Source organism: Nelumbo nucifera, chromosome 8, assembly GCF_055504915.1.
Source record: "Nelumbo nucifera cultivar China Antique chromosome 8, China Antique-T2T, whole genome shotgun sequence".
Classification (NCBI taxonomy): Eukaryota; Viridiplantae; Streptophyta; class Magnoliopsida; order Proteales; family Nelumbonaceae; genus Nelumbo; species Nelumbo nucifera.
Window position 1 is genome coordinate 46,736,419 of NC_142656.1, and position 22,198 is coordinate 46,758,616.

The 22,198-nt window shown below is 37.3% G+C and overlaps 1 protein-coding gene across 2 annotated transcripts in view; it reads right to left on the reverse strand.

The window, feature by feature from the left end:
• The window catches only part of LOC104609060 (Phox (PX) domain-containing protein), a 37,557-nt gene extending 21,362 nt beyond the window's left edge, over positions 1–16,195 (reverse strand). The window contains exons 1-5 of one of the 2 annotated variants that reach the window (XM_010275264.3): positions 15,879–16,195; positions 15,637–15,748; positions 12,955–13,065; positions 9,330–9,428; positions 9,094–9,180 (exon numbers count right to left, since the gene is read on the reverse strand). In XM_010275264.3, the coding sequence (XP_010273566.1) occupies positions 9,094–9,180; positions 9,330–9,428; positions 12,955–13,065; positions 15,637–15,748; positions 15,879–15,886 (417 nt within the window). In that variant the 5' untranslated portion in view covers positions 15,887–16,195. Of the gene's footprint in view, positions 1–9,093; positions 9,181–9,329; positions 9,435–12,954; positions 13,066–15,636; positions 15,749–15,878 lie in introns of both variants that reach the window. The other variant, XM_010275263.3, reaches the window with a different exon arrangement.
• Positions 16,196–22,198: the final 6,003 nt, after the last annotated feature.

Sequence of the window (22,198 nt, forward strand, 5' to 3'; positions counted from 1 at the left end):
TGTGATGAGCTTAAAGAACCATCTCGAGTCTGCAATGAGCTTGAAGAGATACCTTAAACCTGCAATGAGAGCATAATGTCGCCTGGGACTCGCGACGGCTATGACAGAACATCCCGAAGACGATAGGACGAACAGTCAAACACGACAGTCAAACCTGGGTCCCGCCCATGACACGTGGCCCTAAGAAACCTACAATGGGAAGTAGCGTACACGTGCTAAGAGAGAATCCTCGGACAAAAGGAAACTGTCCTCAAAAGATCTCGTTAGAGACATGGCAAAACCCTAGTAGTGTTCCCTTGATAACGGACATGAAAACGAGGATTTCCTTTCCCAATGGGAATAAACCCTCTTTGAATCTTTCTCCTTAAAGTCTCGGGATCCTCCTTACAAAAGGAGGAACAAAGTACAACGGAGACACATTATTACTCTCACACCCAATTCTGCTGAGATTCCCTCACAACCGAACACATAGCTACTCTTGGTCCCTTTCCGTCCTTCAAGAAGACTATTCTATTTAGCCTCACCACTACACTTACATGTGGTATTATAAGTGCCTTGTTCTCAGGCCCAACCGAGCAAGGTGATTTGGTAAGAGTAGAATTTTTTGCTGCAGTTTTTGGGTTTGGGAAAGCTAAAGAGATGGGAAGGAGATTCGAAAGTAGTAGTGGGATGGTAGAAGAAAGGTGAGGGGGTGACTTGGCTGCTTAGAAATTAATTCAGGCATTTCAAATGGCTGTCAAAAGACATGAACATTCAAATAAGGTGGATTAGAACATCAGCTAACAGCTTGGCAGAAGGTTTAGCTAAGCAAGGGGTTCAAAGACAATAAATGTATTGGACATAGTTATAGTATAATGTTGGGGGGCTTGATATGTAATGGGTTTGCTAGTTTTCCACAACTTCTTGTACTCCTTTTCTCTTAATGTTTTACTTTTAATGAATGAATGAATGATTTCTTTGTTGCCAATCAAAAATTAAAAATGTATCGACAGGGGTGGTGTATCAGCCTTCTTTAATGTAATGGCTTTACAAGAAAAATTAGATCTTCATTGTAGGAAAGATAATTCTCATTAAATCAGCCTTCTTTAATCTCCTAGCATGGTTTAAAGTATCAATACACCCAAATGTATCGACAGGGGTGGTGTATCAGTAGTTTAAACCATGCGCATTTTAATTTTTAGTTTTTTTTCAAAATTTCATTTTTATAGATATTTTTATATTATTTAATAAATAAAATAAAGGGTTTCCTGAAAACATCTTTAAACAGGTGTATCAGAACTCTCATGAAATCATGATACAATATGATACACCCTGTATTGGGCGTATTGTATCGATACTTTGAACCTTGTCTCCTAGTATGCTTTCTCAGAATTCAGGGCTCTCATAAAGGTTGCTAGAACATAAGATAGGGGACAGGGAAGAATAAAAAATATCACTTGTTAAACTTGAATTTGGCGTGCACGGCAAAAAAGGAACAAAATTTGTAGTTTTTATATTAAAAAAGAAATTTTCATTAAAAGAAAAAGAAAAATACATTCTGAGTGGGTGTTAAGGCAACACCCAGAAATAGAAAAACAACAGCAATTACATAAACAGTAACTAATCATCACCAGCTGATTACATCTTTGAGATCCCCCCAACTCCCAAAGATCATCCCCCAGGTCTTCCTTCCTGACTTATGCAGCTCCCATCAAAACACACAAACTTAATTTCTCCGGCTTTATCTCTTACAGCTGCATCTTAGCTGGACTGGATTTTCTCACCAGAGGTCAAACTTTAGTTATCCTTTTCCATCTTAATCCAGTCATTGTGGTCCTACTTATTCAAAAGAAACAAATTTCATTCCGGACTTTATGCTTCTATGGCAATGAGATGCTTAAGATCCTGGAAATCAGTAGAAGTTTCACTTATGATGCAGGAAACCACTCAAACAGAAGCCAATTAGGTAACTAAAATGGGCCCTAAGCAAGTTGGAAACAGGCTCACAAAGCCTCAGCTTGCTTAAATTGTTCATTGAAGTAGGCTGGACAGAATTTCAAGAGATTGAATAATCACTAAACAAGTGAGGCAGAAATTGAAAACAAGGTGATAAGGGGCTCAAAATGGTTCTTACAGGCTAGGGAAAAATAAGACAGAACTGGTGAGGATGGCTATGTACTATTTAGAGAGGATTGTAGACATTCAGCAACAAAATAAATACATAGGGAAGAGAGGAAAGATAACAATAAAAAAAATAAACCTGGAATATTAAGGCAGGGATCTAATAGATCAACATTCAACCAAGAACTGAACTAATTGCAATAAACTATGGAAAATGGGTAGGTCCTAATGGAGTCAGCACCAAACCATTAAACTTCCAGGAGCAATTCAAAATTCATTCAGTCATCATCTTGAATCTGTCTTTACAGTGACATGTATAGAATTTTAGATAAGCACTCAATCCTTCTTTAAATTTACATGGGGAAGAGGGGAAATATCTTCTGGAATGCTGTGATTCACACTGCCATGTGGAGCATTTGGGAAGAGTAGAAGTTCAGGACTGTTATCAGTCTTGAACCCTAATGGATTTCAGGTTCAAAAATAAGAAGGTAAAGAGAAAAAAGGAGGAAGAGGGAAGGAGAAGCAGTAGAACACAAGAGTTGAAAAGAAAGAGCAGAAGCTTGATGTTCTGCTGCCGCCACTTTAATTAATATTTATAGGTTATGCTCATTACATGGAAAGGACAGATCTGCCCCTAGTCTTTACATAACAAATAGAGCAAAAATAAGACTGAAATAAATAACTGAAACAACTAAATGACCGATAGCACCCTAGGCAGACTAGAACACCTTCTACCCTACGAACACAGTGGGACCGTAGCTGTGGGGCCCACATCAGTGTTCTCTACACTCCCCCTCAAGTTGGGAATAAATGTTTATCATTCCCAACTTGGATAGATCTGCCTCTAGCTTCTTCCGTGGTACAGCTTTGGTGAGGATGTCTGCTAGCTGCATGTTGGAGATGATGTATGGGAGACACACTTCTTGTGATGAGACCCTCTCTCGTACAAAGTGTCGATCAACTTCAATATGTTTAGTCCTGTCATGCTGCATTGGGTTGTGTGCTATATTAATAGCCGCTTGATTATCACAATACAGCATCAGGGGCTTCTCATACTCAATACCCAACTCCTCAAGTAGTGATCTCAGCCAAAGAATTTCAGCCACTCCGTTAGTCATTGACCTGTATTAAGCTTCAGCACTAGATCTGGAGACAACACTCTGTTTCTTACTCCTCCAAGAGACCAGGTTACCTCCCACAAGAGCACAATATCCAGAGGTAGACCTCCTGTCATCAATACTCCCAGCCCAATCGACATCCGTATAGACTTCCACCTTCATGTGGCCATTGTTCTTGAACAGTATACCTCTACCCGGGCATCTCTTCAAGTATGCTAGTATTCTTTCTGCTGCTAGAAGGTGCATGGTTCTAGGAGAATGCATGTACTGACTGACAACACTAACTGCATAACTGATATCTGGCCGAGTGAGGCATAGATATAGGAGCTTTCCCACTAACCGCTGGAACATAACTTTGTCTTCAAGCAGCTCCCCACTCTCTGCACTAATCCTGTGGTTCTATTCAATGGGTGTATATGCAGGTTTGACACCCAGCTTTCCAGTTTCAGCCAACAGATCTAGAACATATTTCCTCTGAGAGACAAAGACCCCCTGTTTAGATCTAGCAACCTCAATACCCAAAAATACCGTAGTGTACCCAGATCTTTCACCTCAAACTCTTGATGAAGGAGCTGTTTGAGGGACTCAATCTCATGGCTGTCATTTCCTGTCACCACAATATCATCAACATATACTGCAAGTAGTGTCAGTGAGGACTCCACCCTCTTGATGAACAGTGTATGATCTGACTGGGCTTGTACATAACCGAACTTCCCAAGGGCTAGTCTGAATCTGTCGAGCCAAGCTCTAGGTGACTGCTTCAAACCATACAATGCCTTATTGAGCCGGCAGACCTTCTTACCTGCCTCTGTATCATAGAATCCAGGAGGCAACTGCATGTAAACCTCTTCCTACAAGTCTCCATTCAGGAAAGCATTTTTAACATCCATTTGGTACATATGCCAAGTGTAGTTTGCTGCAAGAGATAATAGAACCCGAATGGTGGTCATCTTGGCTACCGGGGCAAATGTCTCCAAGTAATCTATACCATAAGTCTGAGTGAATCCTTTTGCAACTAGTCGAGCTTTGTACCTCTCAATGGAACCATCTGCATTGTGCTTCACAATAAATACCCATCTGCATCCAACTGGTTTCTTTCCTTTGGGCAAGTCCACTAGCTCCTAGGTATTATTTTTCAACAGGGCATCCATTTCAACTTGCATTGCACCTCTCCACTCCGAGACTGATAGGGCTTCTTGCACTGTTCTTGGAATAGGGACATTAGCAACGGAAATGAGATAGGACCTATAGGAGGGAGATAGGCGATCATAGGACAAAAACTGGGAGATGCAATGGGCTGTAGATGTGGTGCAATGTCGTTTTCCTTTACGGATGGCAATGGGAAGGTCAAGGTCATCTGCAGGGGGTGAGGTAGCAACAATGGAAGGAGTCTCTATGGGCCCTAGGACTGTAATATCTGGACTTGGAGCCGCAGAAGAGGTTGGAGCTGGCCGGGACTGCTGATGACCGGGATCAACCTGCCTGCATCGCCTGTGATAGACTCTCAACTCCCGATCCCCCTGACCACCTTCGCTTGCAGCCCTCATCACCCAGTGGAATAGGTAAGGGAACAGCCCCAAAAGTATTAACCCTGCCCTCACTGCACTCCCCCTGAAGAAAAGGAACCAAAACTCCACGCTCACTACTCTCCCCCTAAGGAGAGACCCGAGAATAGTAGGGTGTCTCCTCAAAGAAAGTGACATCCATGGATACAAACTTCTTCCTTGAGACAGGATCATAGCAGCAATAACCCTTTTGAGTTTGTGCATAACCAAGAAAGATGCATTTGGAGGCCTTGGGTTCGAACTTGGAGTGATGGGGACCAAGAAGCTGAACAACACAGGTACAACCAAATGTTTTGAGGGAAACAGTGAACAACTCCTCATCTGGGTATAAAAGGGAAAAAGGAGATGGCATATCAAGAACCTGGGAAGGAACCCGATTAATAAGATTTACTGCCGTGAGGATAGCATCACCCCAGAAGCGAATAGGGACATTGGAGGTAAACATAATGCTTCTAGCCACCTCCAAGATGTGCCTATTCTTCCTTTCTGCAGTCCCATTCTGCTGAGGTGTATGAGGGCAAGTGCTCTGGTGAATAACCCCATGAGTAAGAAGGTAAGATGCCAATGGCTTAGCAAAGTATTCTTTTGCATTATCTGATCTAAGAACTTTGATCTTGGCATCAAACTGGGTTAGGATCAATTGGTGAAAGTTTTGGGTCAGGGTGGGAACCTCATCTCGTGAACGCATAAGATAAACCCAAGAAAACCGGGTATGGTCATCTACAAATAACAGAAAATATCTGTACCCACCCATGGAAGGAATGTGATATGGCCCCCAAACATCCGTATGCACAAGATCAAAAGGACGATTGCTCCTTTTATTGCTCAACGAATAAGAGTGTCTACAATGTTTAACAAACTCACAGCTCTCACATTGCAACTGGGACAACTCAACAGACTCAAACAAATTAGGAAACAGACTCCTTAAGGACCGAAAAGACAAATGACCCAATCGGTTATGCCAAAGCATAACCGAACTCACACTCTGGGAAACAAGTGACTTCTTATCCCCTGACTCTTTCTGACGTGAACTCTCCCCGAGCAGATAGATCCCATTCGTCTCACGGCCAGTCCCAATCACCTTCTTCGTCTTCAGGTCCTGAAAAACACATCGGTCAGGGAAGAAGGTTACTGAGCAGTTCATGTGTTTGGTAATACTACTGACTGAAAGAAGATTAGTATCAAGCTTAGGGACATGTAAGACAGAAGACAAGGAGATGGTATCTGTTAGCTTGATGTCACCCTTGCCAGAAATGGGGACAAGAGAGCCATCAGCAATAGATACTTTATCTCTACCAGAAGATAAATGATAAGTGGTAAACAATGAAGGCAAGCTAGTCATATGGTTGGATGCACCTGAATCTATTACCCAACAGGGTTCAGTGGTACCTGGAGCTGAGGCATGGTAGGCTGAGGCTCGAGTACCTGAATTTGCGGAAGCAAATGTGGCGGGGGCTAATGGTGACTGCGGTGGTTGAGCTGAGTTCCCAACTTCCCCTTCCAACTGTATAAGAGCAGCCCGAACTGCGGCTAAGGTCTCTAAGAATGTGCCTCTTGTGCCAGACGAGGGTGCTAAATTAGTATGCACTGCCACATGAACGTTACCCTTCTTGCTTCTTAACTTTGCCAGGACCAAATAAGGGTGTAGTTTCCAACATGTTTCTTTTGTATGTTTGGGTTTCTTACAATGCCCACATACCACATAACTGCTGTTCCCAATACTGCCTTCTGCCTGATTCTTAAACTCCATTTCGGTCAAGAACCAGAAGTCTCAAAAATAGGGTTACTACAGTTAAAACCAGCACTTGGACTATCAACCACAATCACAAAATCAGTATAGAACCAATCTGTACTCACAGTAGATGTACACGAAACAGGTATAAAACTGATCTGAAATCAGTAACCACACACAACAGCAACAGTCCGAACTGTTTTCACCCCCTTAGAAGAGTTCGAAACCCCAAAAGAAAACTGAAAAATAGTTTGAAGAACAATCTGATATGCTGGAGCCGAATTGGGGTTTTAATCAGTCCTAAAAGCAAATTCTCAGTCATACACTCCAGACAGTACCGTACGGATAAGGCTTGTAGTAGGGTTAATATGAAACCCTAAAACTGATCAATGCTGAGGAGAGAACTATTAGGGTTTGCCGCAGTATTAGATCACAAGGTTCAGTCCAGTACTAGGGTTTGCCACAGGATTAAGACAAAACCCTAGAGAATAGAAAGATAAACCCTAGAGTGGTTCGGCTGCCCTTGCTAGATAGGTCCAACCTATCTTCTCTGATAGTACTTCTCTCAGAAAATAAAAAACTTACAATAGGATGTTGTTCGCTGCCTTCCAAGGTTATCCGAACCCTAGCCTTCTCTGGTTCTTCCTGATCACCAACTCGTTGCAACTGTGGCAATTCTTCAAACAGCTGCTAATCCTCTGGAGATCTCCAAGAACCAGTCAACGAACTCTACTTTCTCAGCTTCCAGCCTTAGATGGTTCTCATGTGGTCGGCTGGACTAGACTCACATGAGAAACCCTAGCTCTGATACCAAGTAGAAGTTCAGGACTGTTATCAGTCTTGAACCCTAATGGATTTCAGGTTCGAAAATAAGAAGAAAGGTAAAGAGAAAAAAGGAGGAAGAGGGAAGAGAAGCAGTAGAACACAAGAGTTGAAAAGGAGGAGCAGAAGCTTGATGTTCTGCCGCTGCCACTTTAATTAATATTTATAGGTTATGCTCATTACATGGAAAGGACAGATCTGCCCTTAGTCTTTACATAACAAATAGAGCAAAAATAAGACTGAAATAAATAACAACTGAAACAACTAAATGACCGATAGCTAACCCTAGGCAGACTAGAACACCTTCTACCCTACGAACACAGTGGGACCGTAGCTGTGGGGCCCACATCAGTGTTCTCTACAGGAAGAACACAACAAAAGAAATTTTTACAACAAAGTGTCTTCCATAGAAAGCGTGAAAAGGCATGTTGTGAATCTGCTGTAGTTCCTTCGCTTCTCTCCCTTTGATCCCCAGCCCAATCTTCCCCTCTCCCAGAGTCTCCCTAGATGTGAGAATAGCTTTATTCTTCAATTCCATGGCAGTTTCAGAGGATAAGTTGAGGCTCCAGCTGCTGGTAGGCATTGGAGTTGTTATCTTGAATTCTGTGGGGAGCTTACAGTGGGCCTACAGTGGTCCTATTTCAGCATATGATACCTCTTAAACTGAGGTCCAAACTCTTATTACAGGCTTGTGTATTGCTCTCTCTATTCATGCTACTTCTATTTTGGTGGAAGTTAAGTCCGGGAATGCAATTGGGTGGGCAAAAAACAAAGGGACTGGTCCTTGGAGGCTTGGACACTTCCTCCTTGAAATCTTATGAAGTGTCAACTTCTTTAAACGCCCTTTCTTTGAGCAGTTTGGTGGCTTCTTTTAATGAAAGTTTCTGTTATAAAAAAAAAAAAAAAGGTAAAAGCCATAGCTATTGCTCAACAACACTAAAATACATCTTTGAGGCAGTGATTGGGGAAAATGGAGAGAATGCTTATTCAATGGGCTACAATTTCTAAGGAGTTTATGGGCTTGAATTTTGACGAGTGTAGGGATCATTGGTATCATGTCATCATGGATGATAATTATGTAGTGAGAAGTATATGTCTTCCTTGCTATAATTGTAATCTTTCTCTGATGTTGGAGGGAAACTCTCCCTCCCTTTTAATAAAATTTGCACTACCCATCAAAAAAACACTAAAATACATTTTATTTTTCAAACATTAATTTAAAGATCTTATATCAGTTTTTTTCTGTTCTGAATAGGAGACCTAGCCATAGATCCATAGAAATTGTAAATATGCCAAAACTGGCAACATGCCAATAGAAAGCAAGAACACATTGAGATAGGTGATGTAATAGGACATAACATTTTAGTCATTCCCCAATATAAAGAGCAACATTTTCAGCATCTTCACAAAAAAAAGAAAGAAATAGCATCATCTTAAAATAAAATTACTATAAAACTTAGTTGCATGTTTTAATACAGAAAATTATCTTCAGTGGCTTTGTATTATGTATTTCCTTCAATGGATCTATATTTATTAAAAAATTCCTTCCATCATGCCAGTTGTATCATGTAAAGCATACGATTGATAAAAGAGTTTTTCATTCCCAAAAATCACATCCAATAAACAAGTCATCGAGCAGATACACATGTTTTTGATTGGCGACTGTTATTTTTTATTACATCAACAGACAGATACATAGTTGAAATAGGAAACTAATACATGAATAGACCACTGAAATGACAACTATGTTGCCTACCTCTTCCAACAGTGTCTTGCTTTTTATTCTCAAGATACCCTTTGGAGGGGCTGGGGGAAGATATTTCTTGGGAAATGCCCTTTTGAGCTGCAACAGATGGTAAATGGAATAAATATGCTATATCTGGAACCACTTGAAAAAAGAAAACAATCCCTAGATAAAAGTTAGTTTTCAAGTAAAACAAAACAAAAAGAAACTTCTTTGCAAGAAAATTCAATAGTAATTTGTAGACTTACTTCAGTAAATAGCTTTAGGAAATCATTGAATCTTCGAAGTATTCCTCGGATAGTGGTAATCCCTTCAGGTGATTGTATACCAACTTGAACCCTGTAAAACTGTCCCTAGAGTACGTTAAACAAAAGCACCTAAAGCAGTTATGAGAGGACCACAAAAGTTTCTGCATTGAGCAAATTCTAGAAAATATAGTTCCCTAAGGGTCCATTTGGTTGCTGAAAATTGGTATTATATTGGACTACTCACTTTTCAAATCTTTTTCCATGACAAATAACATAGAAATTTTATTAGGAAATGATATGAAGAGAAGAAAGAATGGAGGTAAAAAAGAGGGAAGGGAGGTAGGGAATGAAGGACATAGGGAGTAGGAGGCAGGAGGCCCAAGACAGCCAAGAAACATGCACAAAAAAATTAAAAAAAAAAAAATCAACCAATATGAAAATGCTAAACACACTTGGGCCTCGACAAATTCTAGAATCGAATTACAGACAGAGGCTGAACACATCTTAACGACAACCAATTGGGAAAAAGCACAATTCAGTGACAAACATGGTAGTATGGTTAGGCAATTCTAGCCATGATTTTGATCAAAAAAAAATAGCCTTGTTTGCCTCTCATATAATCAGAGCTAAGGGTGATAATGGTCTGGGCTTATGATTTTAAAAACATTATATTAGATGCACACATGATATTTTATATTATATAATATATAATATATGCTACACTTTATATACATGTCATATTATAATATTTGCATATGACATAAAATAACATAAGATAACACAAACAGCACATGCGCACACACACACACACTATTTTTTTTTTATCAGTGAACTGTAAGATTTATTAATTCATAGCCAAAGAAAGTACATTTCAGGGAGAGGCACGAGATGCTACCTCCCCTTTAAGGAGGAGAGATGGAGGAAACCATCAACCCTTTAGTTACTAAACATAACAAAGGACAAAGAAAATTACAGAGAAGCCCAATATAAGGAGACCCGAGTAGCCCCTTGTTTAGCAAGATAATCAGCCAAGGCATTAGCCGTTCTCCCCAACCACTGAAATCTGACTGTCTTGTCCCTTAATAGCCATTTGACCTTTTTTAAAATATCCTTAAACTCCCAAGTGACAGTACCCGGGTCGCCAACCATCCTACTACCACCTTGGAATCTCCTTCAATTATTAAGTTCTGCACTCCAAGTTGATAAGTAATCTGTATCCCTTGTGCCACAGCTAGGAGTTCAGCCCTCACAGAGTCTCCTATTCCCACCGGTCCCGAAAAAAAGGCAATGATATTGCTGTTCTCATTTCTAAGTACACCACCAATCCCAAACAGACCTGGGTTTCCCTGACTACTTCCGTCAAAGTTCAGCTTAACAAAACCCTCCATCGGTGGAGTCCAAGTTACTTGAACTCTAGGCTTCCTAGAGGAGGTGAGGGCAACTGCAGACCAATTCCTCATTAAATCATCAAAGGAATAATTATCAAAGAGCTTTAAGGATTTTAGCCACAAAATAGTCCTTGTAAGAATACAGTCTTTGACCTCAAGAACGCTTCTTTCCTTCTCCTGAAAAATTCTGGAATTTCTCTCTTCCCAAATAGTCCAAAGGAGAGCTGATCTTATACACTTCAATAGAATTCTCCCTCTTTTTGTGGTCCACACGAAGGTAGATGGGGAGAACAGCAAATTTACCTCAACTGGCAAGTTCCACCAGCACTCGAACAAGTCAAAAACCCAGTTCCAAATGGCTTCAGCAAAAGGACAAGAAATCAATAAGTGGTAACAGTCCTCAAACTGCGCTTTGCACAAAATACACCAGTTAGGGGATAAACACAAGAAGGGTCTTTTCTTCTGCAGGTTATTCATCATATTGATTTTACCGTAGAAAACTTCCCAACAAAACACAGCTATCTTTGGGGGAATAGGCCTAGACCAAGCTTCCTTAACTAGGAAAGTCCAAGGAGAGGAGCTAGAGCAAAGGGTGTTAAAGAAAGATGCGCAAGTAAACAACCCTTACGTTAAAGTCCAAATCCTCCTATCACAACTGAGTGGGTCCAAACAAACAGAATCAAGTAACAATAAGAGCTCAGAAGCTGATAAGGATTCCTCATCCCTCAACCCTCTACGGAAGCCAAGGTCCCAATTTGTAGACAAAGGGGTATACGGGGACAAAATAAAGGAGGACACAGGTTCTTTTTTATAAAGGGGAATGGAAAAGAGAGAGGGGAACACAGTCCTTAAGAGGCAAATTTCCCACCCAAGTGTCTTCCCAGAAAAGAACATGAGTCCCAAAGCAAGCATCATACCTTACAAAGCGGAGGAACTGGGGGAGGATGCCATGAATTGCCTTCCAAGGTGTTGCAAGAGTTGCCCGCCTGGATACCCCTGCATCCCAACCATTTCCGGAACAGCCATGGATACTCGCCACCACTGCATGCCATAACCTCTCCCTCTCTAAAGGCCATCTCCACAACCACTTGCCTAGAAGAGCTACATTCTTATAAACAATATTCCCTAATCCTACTCCTCCTTTCTCCTTACTTCGACTAACTATCGCCCACCTAATCAAATGATCTTTCTTCTCTTGCCCCGGCTCCCACAAGAAATCCCTCATCATCTTCTCTATCTTTTTAGCTTCCCTAGTAGGAATCTTAAAGACGGACAAAAAGTAAACCGCACACACACATACACACTCTAACACACACACACACACACACTATATATATATATATTTTGTGTTGGACTAGAAATGATCACCCCTTCTCAGTCTTTTTTTTTTATTTTAAAGATAAGCATAAATAAATAAATAATTAATTAGATAATAGTTTTTTGATTGTGGACCTTTAGATGGATTAGAACCTCATTATATACCTTCAATGGCCAACAGGTCTGCTTCAAATCTTAATGTCCATTACTCTCTGATAACCTCTGTTGAGTCAGTTGCATCATGGTTTTGACAATGTTATGAATTCTCCAATACAGTTACCTTAACCCTGGTGCCAGGGTTATGTCTCTACTCTCAGTTCATAGGTACTAAGATGCAGGATGCCACAACTGTCAGTGTGTTAGTAGGAAGGAGAAAGGAATTAGAGTTGAATGGAAATTTTGGGGAAGGAAATTAGTGGCCGGTGATCTTAAACATCATCATCATCCAAGCCTTATTCCAACTATACGAGGACGGCTACATGAATCTTGTTTCACCATTCCATTCTGTTTGATGCCATATCCATTGTTAAATTACCGGTGCTTAAAATCATTTCTTTGGTGAGGGTGTGGTTGGTTGCATTTGAATTGGTGATGTCTTATCACCAATGCTTGTACCTTTGTTTTTTTCTTTTTTTTTTCATAAAATTTCTCTTTGACTATCATAAAAAAAGGATAAGCAATGTAATAGGACAGCTTTTAACAAATAAGGAAAAGAAAAAATAAATTATGACTGGTTTTTTTTCTTTTTTATTTGCAACTCATTTAAGCTGCTATAATGTAAACAAGAATACAAGATTGCTAGCATGATTGATAAGCTATAATATCAAGCACTAAATGATAGTACAGAAACATGGACAAGCATGTCTCATGTGTAAAGGCCACACAGTCATCAACTTTGAGGAGGAAACTTAAAATCTCACCACTATAGGATCAGACTCTCTGGATTTCGGAAGTATGACCCAAGAGGGAATGGTGACGCAATAACTCCACCCTGTATGAGGATCATGTGGCCAAACTGTGTCTCTTCCATCCTGAAAAGAAGAAACAACATAGCCTCAAGAGTAATTACACGGATGGCTCAAATGGTTGAAAACACACACACACACACTTATCATGCAGATAAAGGAGCTTGATCCCATAGTTCAACTGGTTGACTGACATGCACGGCAGACATTATATTACTGGTTCAATTTCAGTCCATAGTCAAAACTGTAAAGCATATTTGGCATGTGATCTTTAAATAGTTGCTACTCTCAGTAGAACTGGAACTAGCAAATGACAAGGATCCATTTAACAAGGAATAAATTCAGATATACCATTCCTTTTTATTTTCTATTAATAATGTTACTTTTTTTTGGTTTTACCAATAAAAAATAGAAACACTAAAATGATGAATGGCAAGAAATACAAACTAAAGCTCTTGCAGTCATTTCTTGATCAAAACCAAAGTGCTTATCTGGATAAAGGGAATTAAGACAAATTCAATAAAGGGAAGAATGTGAAAATTCACTTCAGGCAAGAATAAATTGCCTATTAGCCATTTGTGAAGGTATTGTATTATTCAGACCATCGAAATGGGCAACAACATATTCATTCAAACTTAATCAATATACGTGAATAGAATGTATGTAATACAATAAGTAAAAGAATGATTCAGCTACATTTTCCTTGTTCTGGGACAGCAGAAGTATTTTTGTCCCTTAAATTAACTACATGTTAAGTGCCTTTTGTCCTCTAGTCTTTGTCTTTGAGCTACATAACTTTATCTTAATTGAGTTTCTGATGGCATTCCGTTATATCTGTCCCCTTTATCTGAGTTTTTGTTAAAAAATAGCAGGTGATATATATACAAATGAGGCATGCCAAGCACCCCAAAAGCAGTTTGGGCTGGCCCAGATGCATTAAGTGGGCTAGGTTATTTATTTATTTATTTGATCGGTAAGTGGCCTAGGCAATATAATTTAAGTTGTTGCCTATCTACTCTCTTGCTGCTATTCTGTTTTTGCAAAGGTAAAGTATAAAGTATTAGATATCAAAAAGTATATACAGCTGCCATTTGTACAAAGAGTTTCTGTGCATCAATGACATAGGGCTACAATGGGATGCCAAAAAATCTACAGATAAAAAAGAGTGACGAAACTCTCTATGAAAGTTCATGACTGACTGAACTTTTCCACTATTTTGGTTGAAGAAAGTTGAGGATTTTTGAATTTGTACAGTCAAGCACTAAGTCAAATCATTGTGCTAATTATACCACCTTATCATTCTTCTTCCTAGAGAAAATCTATGGCATGAATTACACAATCTATGATCCATAGAAAAACTCAGAAATGGTTATAATCTAGACAACCAATACACATTGACCTAGTTTACTGTCATTTTCATAGTTGACCTAATTCCCTTCAAATCCTATTTCCCAATATGAACCCATTTGTCTTGAGATTTTTGCACTTATGAACCCAGTTTGATTTTAGAAGGCCCAAGTACACCAAGATAATCTAACCTGTATTATCTCTAAAAGCCTCTATAATTCCAGAGGATATTGGTTTCCAATTTAAAGACCATCAAAGTTGTGCTTCATCATTCTAATAAGAGGTCAGGTTACTATGTAAATACAAACTAAAACATAACAACTGACTGCCATCCTCTAACAATCACATTTACTGCAACTGCAATTTTAAATTTGCAGCTAATGTCAGTAGCCAACCTTTCTTGATCATCCTAAGTGCCCAATTGTATAATTGTATTATTTATCAAAAAAACACTGTATAGTTGTATTAAAAACTGCATATAAAACATCAAATTCAAAATTGATGTTTTCATTGTAGGCTTTGTAGCAGCAAAAACAAAACCATTTTATGCTAATAGAAGACAGAAGATGCTCTTTTGCAAAGCCCATGATTACTTTCTTCTTAGATTAACACGTGAAATACATGATCTACCAACTTGTCAGTTCACATCGTTTGCTTGGTAAGAAGTCTATCATATGAACATAAACCACCCACGGGTATAAACTGCCTAAGATCAATTGGTAGTGAAAACCATGTTAAGTGTCAGATTTACAGATAACTTCTCCCAATGTAACAGCTGAAGAAAAGTCAGCACTTCATATCTTTAAATCACTTGCTCAATCTGCATAGCATAGCTAGAACATCTAAATGACTGTGCAACAACTATTTGTAAGGTCATGCGATCCAATTCTTAAGAACACGTGTTTTGGCTTCACATCTCTATCAAATCAGCTGAACTTAGAAGTATTCCAAATAAATTCATCGGATCCACGGGTGACTGCAGAATGGACAAATTAGCTCCAAAGTAACAACTCCGTGAACCTGAACACCCCAATTATGCAAATAGATACTAAACGAATCCAAATTATCATTATTATTATTATATAAAAGAATTTTTCAGAAATGTAGTCATCAACTCAAAGATGATGCACAACTACCAACTCCCAGTAGTTCTAGCAATCAATCCGAAAACTCGAAATTAGAATTTCTTTCCACAATTCAGAAATCCGTTACTCAATGGAGGATCACATACTCGCCCTATAATTCAACCCCATTAAGAATTAACCATTAAAGATCAAATTAAAAGCTTACCCATTTCTTAGGCGGGGGACTCCAATCCATTCCCAGAGGAAGAGGTGAAGTTCCATCATGTCGATGCTTCGGGGGACTCTGCTTCAGCAGCGTCCTATATCGGTCCATCGATCTGCAGCTCTCAGACAATCGAAACCGAAATCTATGAGGGAAAGAAGAGCTAGGGCTTCTGCAGCGATCGGATCGGAAGAAAAGCTACCAACAGAAGAAGAATCAAGAAGGGAGAGGAGTGTGGTTCGTACAAGATCATCCTGGCTCTGTCAGTATGTGAGTTTCATGCGGAGAAAAGGAAGGGAAGGACAGGCGCAAGTTAAGAGGAGAAAAAGAGGGACGTGGCTAGACGGAGCCGGTGTGTGCCATGTCCCCGTCCCCTCTCTTTCTCAGACACCTGCATTCCTGTTTCATTAGTCGTCGATGACGCTTGGCCTGGCTCCGCCTGATTCGAATCGTCAATTATAAGAAAAATTTTCTGGAGTTCTCTTTATCTCTCTCTCTCACCTCACCTACCTGTCTTACTTCCCTCTCTGGCATCAATTCCACGCCAAAGAGGAGAGAGATCAAAAAGAGGTTAATTTGACTCTTTTGTGTTAACGAAGATGATGGACATGGACTCAACCCTGTCTCATGGGCTTGGACCTTTGTTACCGAGACTGTGTTTGGTTGCAATGCAAATAAATTTGTACTGATGCAAAATTGTAGCAGTGCAAATTATTTTTAATGTAAATTCTGACTTATTTTTGTTTCAAATTTTAGCTTATTTTATTTAATTTCAATACAAATTAAGAAATTAAGAAGAATAAAATTAAATTAAACGAGAATTTACATTTATTTCATTTATACTTCCATGCATTTGTACCAGTGCAAATAAAATTGCACTTCAACCAAACACAGCACAAAGTCCAAAACTCAGTTAAAACTGTACTATCAAAAACAATGGAAAAGAAAAGGAATAAAATAATGAGAGAGGAAGAAAGACACCCGTTTGGAAGGCAATTTGATTACAGTGGTTATTCTTGCTTTGAATCACCATTTTGTTCTTCAATGGAAATGCCTAGTTTGTCAAAACTTTCGACTCTTCTGAGTTCTTTTTTTTTTTTTTTTTGATATTCAGCCTCAATGTTGCCTCCTGTTTCAAACTTTGTAAATTTTTTGGTATTATAATATAAATCCTTTGTTTAGAGGGAAAAAACAAAAGGTAACAGGTTGAAGTGGGGAAAAATCTATGATGCTGGAAAAATATGATAATTTTTATTTGATTTTATTTTATTGGTAAGTTGTGGTTGAGTTTAAGCAGCCTCTTGTTTTTCAAAATTAAAAAATAAAATTTAAATTTTTAAAGAATCATAAAGATTTGAATGTGCTCAATATCTTCATATTTGATATTAAGCACATATTGAATGTGCTCAAATAAGATTTGATGACAGTGTTAATTGTTTATATTAACATCAATTCTAGACAATAATTAAGAGTTTTTTAGGTAAATAAGAGTGAAAGAAATCATATTGATATTATATCAATAAGGGTCCATTTGGTTTGTGGATGAAATCGGAATCAAAATTTTTTGGATCAAAATCAGAATGGTCTATTCTCGTAGCCTGTTTGGTTCAAATGAGAATCGGAATGCATTCTACAAAGAATGGGAATAATACTTTGATTCCGTCCAACCAAACAATTGGTTTGATTCCAAACCCCTATTCCTACAAACCAAATGGCCCCTAGATTTTTTTTCTTTTTGTAAAGTATATATGAATAAATCTATTTAAATCATTTTTATATTTGAAAGAGAAAAACAATCAATCTTGATTTATGACATATTAAGAGGGTCATTGTCAATGCTTACAATTTTGTTTTTGAACTCCTCACCCGCATTTCTTCTTTTTTTTTGTATAGTGAAAGAAACACCTTACTCTTGTTTTATTTACTAGCCAATCGACAGTGATGAAAAGGCCATCTTGGAAAGATGGTGAGTACTTTATCTCTCAAAAAACCATTCAACCTAAAAGATTAAGCTATTAGGTGAGATTCGCCTCATATGAAATCCTATCAGGCTTAAAGCATGGATAGATACAAACCTACTTATACCTTGTGTTGAAATTTAATTGATTATAATGGGGCATTCAAGGTAATGAGGACCCAACACTAAACCACTTGATCAAATAGGCTTTGATACCATCTCCAATAACAGTTGATCAACTTAAAAACTTATTATTAGGTAAGGTCCCTAAATAGGCTTTTATTCTTATCAACAGATGATGGTAGGTTTTATTTTGTCATGGCATGTAGGAGGTCTCTATTTAACCCATTTTATAGTCTTCTTACTCTCGTCTTTGGGGGAGTTAAGATGTTTTCTTTCTTTTTTTTTATTTATTTCAACACTTTCAAAGGATGGCCATGACCTTCCTTTTAATATTCCAATCAACAAACTCATCATCTAGAGAATTCTCTCTCTCCACCTTGTAGTCTCTTGATCAATGTACTTCCTAACCTTAAGATTAGGGTCAATCAATCAAATTGACACTCCATGTACAAGGTGAAATTTTTCAATACAAACCATTTGATGTGGTCACTTCTTTTAGTATACATTTGGCATCGATGTTGCAGATACAATAAGTTTTCTTAGAAAACGGTGCTACTGATGTGTGGGTTGGAATGGTGTCTTTTTTTTTCTATTTGGAAATATTGCTACCAGGTAGGATGTTTCTTGGAGCAACAACAACACTTTTTGTTTGGTTCTAGTGCTCCATGTTTGTTTTCAACACTGGTACCCATTATAGGAAGTCCATATCACTGCCACATCACATCCTCGTTGGTAGCAATGAGTTGCAATCTGAGAAAATGTTAAACTCGGCATTACTCCAAACCACACCTTCTCGATTTCCAAGGCATGGCTTAGAGCACCGTTTTTTATGGAAAAACAGTTCCAAACAAACAGGCGTTTCTTGGAGCACGTTTTTTCGACGTGGCGCTGATGTGTCACCGTTTTCTGGAGCAACAGCATCGATGCCAAACAGATGCTTAAGGGCCATGTTTATATCACCCAATTATCTTTCCAAAATCTAATGTTATTTATAGAACCAACAACTCAGATTCATTCATTTTTTTAATTAGGTTTTTCCATTTTAAAAGATGTGCAAGTAGAATATTATAAAAAATATTAAAATGTTTGAGGAGAACTTTCAAGATTATTATAAAGGCATGCTATTAATTATTTGTTTTTGAAAAAGTTGATAACATTACAAAATTCACTAGGAGTGCAAGTCAGATACCCAATTTGAAGAATTTACATTGTATCAAGCGCAAGCTTTCAGGCTGGGCTCAATAAAATTTTAACAATTTCCCAACCTGAAATCACCCATGTTGCACCCTTAAAATTAATTCACTAGCAAAAAGCCAGTGGTTATTTTGTATTACATTTTACTCTCAAAATTATTACATTATTAATTTCCTTTATTTTTAACATTTTTTCTTTATCAACAATTTTGTATTTTAGCTTTACCTTCAAAATAAATACTGGATTATTTTGTCATTGAAGATAAATTTTCAATAAATTAAATAGTTTTTATCATGTGATAGATAAGTAAAACCACCAGACTAGAGGGTTTCTACTTTAGACAAGTGATTACATCTATCTTCTCAAGAAAGAGTATCTAAAGATCTCAAAGACTCAAACAAAAGCTTTCTACTTTAAACATGTGTCTACCCATCATTTCAAGAAAAAAATTCTAAATAGTGGTTATTTCCACTCACAAAAGAAAAAAAAAGTTGTAATTACCTCTACTCTCAAAAAAGTACTCACTTCAAATGATGGGGGTCCATATTATTAATGAGTGACCAGCTTTTCTAATTGAATTTTATTAAAATGTAAATATTTACAAATAAAATATGATTTAATCTCTTAAATCAAATAAAAGATCTAGCTTATAGTCACGTGCCAAATAGAATATGTGCGTCAAAATAGTGGTTGCCTCTTCTCTTAAAAAAGTATAAAATACATGACTACTTACACTTAAAAAAAAAGAAATAATAGTTACCTAAACTAATGCTCACTTTAAATGATGTCTGACCCATATCAATGATAACCAACATTTCCAATTTAATTTCCTAATTCAAATAAAAATATTTATAATAAAGATTTTCAATTTGTTAAACATTGAGTTCAAATTTGGTCCCAACATGCTACTATAGCCGCACATTGGGAATATCTCTCTTGTCATTCATGGGGTGATGTTCTTGATACACGGTTGTAGTGCCTTGTCTAAGGCATATGTTGGTGGGACCAAATTCAATCTAAATTAATGTTGTATCATTCTTGTAGATAAATTGGGTCATTTATGACAAATTAAACATTATTTAATCTCCTGAATTAAATACTAAATCAAACCAAAACTTATTAGGGGTGATCATTATTAGTGGTATATATACATACATACATACATACATACATCTATATATATATATAAATTAAAGCCCTTAAACTAGAGTGATCTACTTTAAACAAGTTGTTGCCCATCTTTTCAAGAAATAGTATCTTTTTTTATGGATCTCAATAAATAGTATCTAGAGAATGGTTCTTTCACTCTCAAATAAAAGCCTTTTGCCAATTAAGAAGTGGCTCAATTGGTAGTAGCTGGTTTGTTCTAGCAAAGACGGGGATTTGAATTTCATTACCACTAAATTTGGGGAGGGGGCTATACTACTCAAACAGCCCCTATGGGGGACTTAGGCATACCACCAAATTTACCCAAAAAAAAAGCAACAAAAGTCTTCTATTTTAGGCACCTCACTACCCATCTTTTAAATGAAAAGGACTTCTAGAGTGGTTATTTACACGCTAGAAAAAAGGTAGAATAATTATCTCCATTTTTAAAAAATACTCACTTTAAATTATGTCAGAGCCATATTAATAATGACCAACATTTCTAACTAAATTTTATCTCAAAGGTTTGGGGTTTGCATGTAGTTTGTAGATTAACAACTTGTTAGCTGAAGGGAATGCTTTAAAGTTTTGCTAGAGGAGAAGTGATCCTCCACGGTAGATTATCTAGACAATTGCTAAGTGCAAAGCTTACACTAGACAAATCCCCCATTGCTCATTCATTTTTACTCCTAGACATGCCAATAAAGCAGCCCACCTTGTGGCCCAATATGCTCTAACCATGAAGAATGTTCACACATGGTCTAGAATTCCATATTTCCTCAATGAATATATCTCAAATGATTGTTTTATGAGTAATGAATGAATTTGCCTGGTTAGGTTTCTAAAAAAAAGATAATTAAACATGTATACTTTGGCCATTGCAAAATCCTTCATGTTTTAAACAAATATGTAAATGCACCCCTCCCATTAATTGTCTTGATCGAAAATGGTGAATAAGCTAAAGTTTTAAAATCTCTTGACAGACTTCATTGAGTGAAATTTTTATCAATTATCCCCAAAAGGGTGATTCATATTATATAGGCAAGCTACTATGCACTTCATTGAGTGAACAAGGCCCAAAGTTGGGGTTGGACTTAAACCTCCTTTGTTAGCAAAAACATCATTCTCAACTCATAGAGTGAACAATGGTGTGTTTAGAAATGTATAAATTTTTGTCTTAAATATAATAAGGGCATATTCATAATTTTAATATCTGCATTATAGGAAAATTAACAGAAGGGATGCATTTACATATTTATTTGAAATGTGAAGGGAGGTTTTTGTAAGGGTGAAAGTACAAAGTAGGTTTAATATTTATTAGAAAAACACAATGGGAGGTTTAAGTAATTTTTCCAAAAATTATAACTCTTACATTAATCTTAAATGGCTATCAATAGAAAAACAAAAAGGTATATTATTTTCCATCCATAAAACAACTTTGGTAATCACATAAAATTACTAACTTGATAAATTAAACTTCAATAAATAACTTGGTAAAACAACTTTGGTAAGTAAGCCTAAGTAAATCAGACCAAGTAGAGGAATTTATTAACTTGATAAATTAAACTTCGATAAATAATTTTCCATAAAACTATCCATCAAAACACAACATTAATAGTCACATAAAATTGTTAGGAAAGTATGAAATCATCTAACATTACTAACCAATTACCATGATCACCCCTACCAAGGTGACATTAGTATGCTTGATAATAATTATTAAAGTAGAGGGAACAATTCATAGTGGGACCTAGTGTAGTACCAAGGTAACATCAACATGTCAAGTAATTATTAGTAGGATAGAGTATTTAAAGCAATTTTTATACATTTACAATTGTACTTGCAAATGTGCACTAAGCATGTGGAAATTTTAGATGATGGTGATGATGATAGTAATAATGTCTCCAAACTTTTTTCTAATTTTTTATATTCCTATATGTATAAAAATAATTATTCTTTACCACACTTATTTTTTGTTTAATTTGATGAGTATATACAATACTAGAGATGCGCTCAAATGTTTTCTACACAATTTATGTAATTTTTCATATTTTTTTTTTTGTATTTTGCCCTTTTCAATTTTTATTGTTTAATTATGAAATCATGGCTTGACCCATTTAACTTGAATGATTGAATTGCTTAACC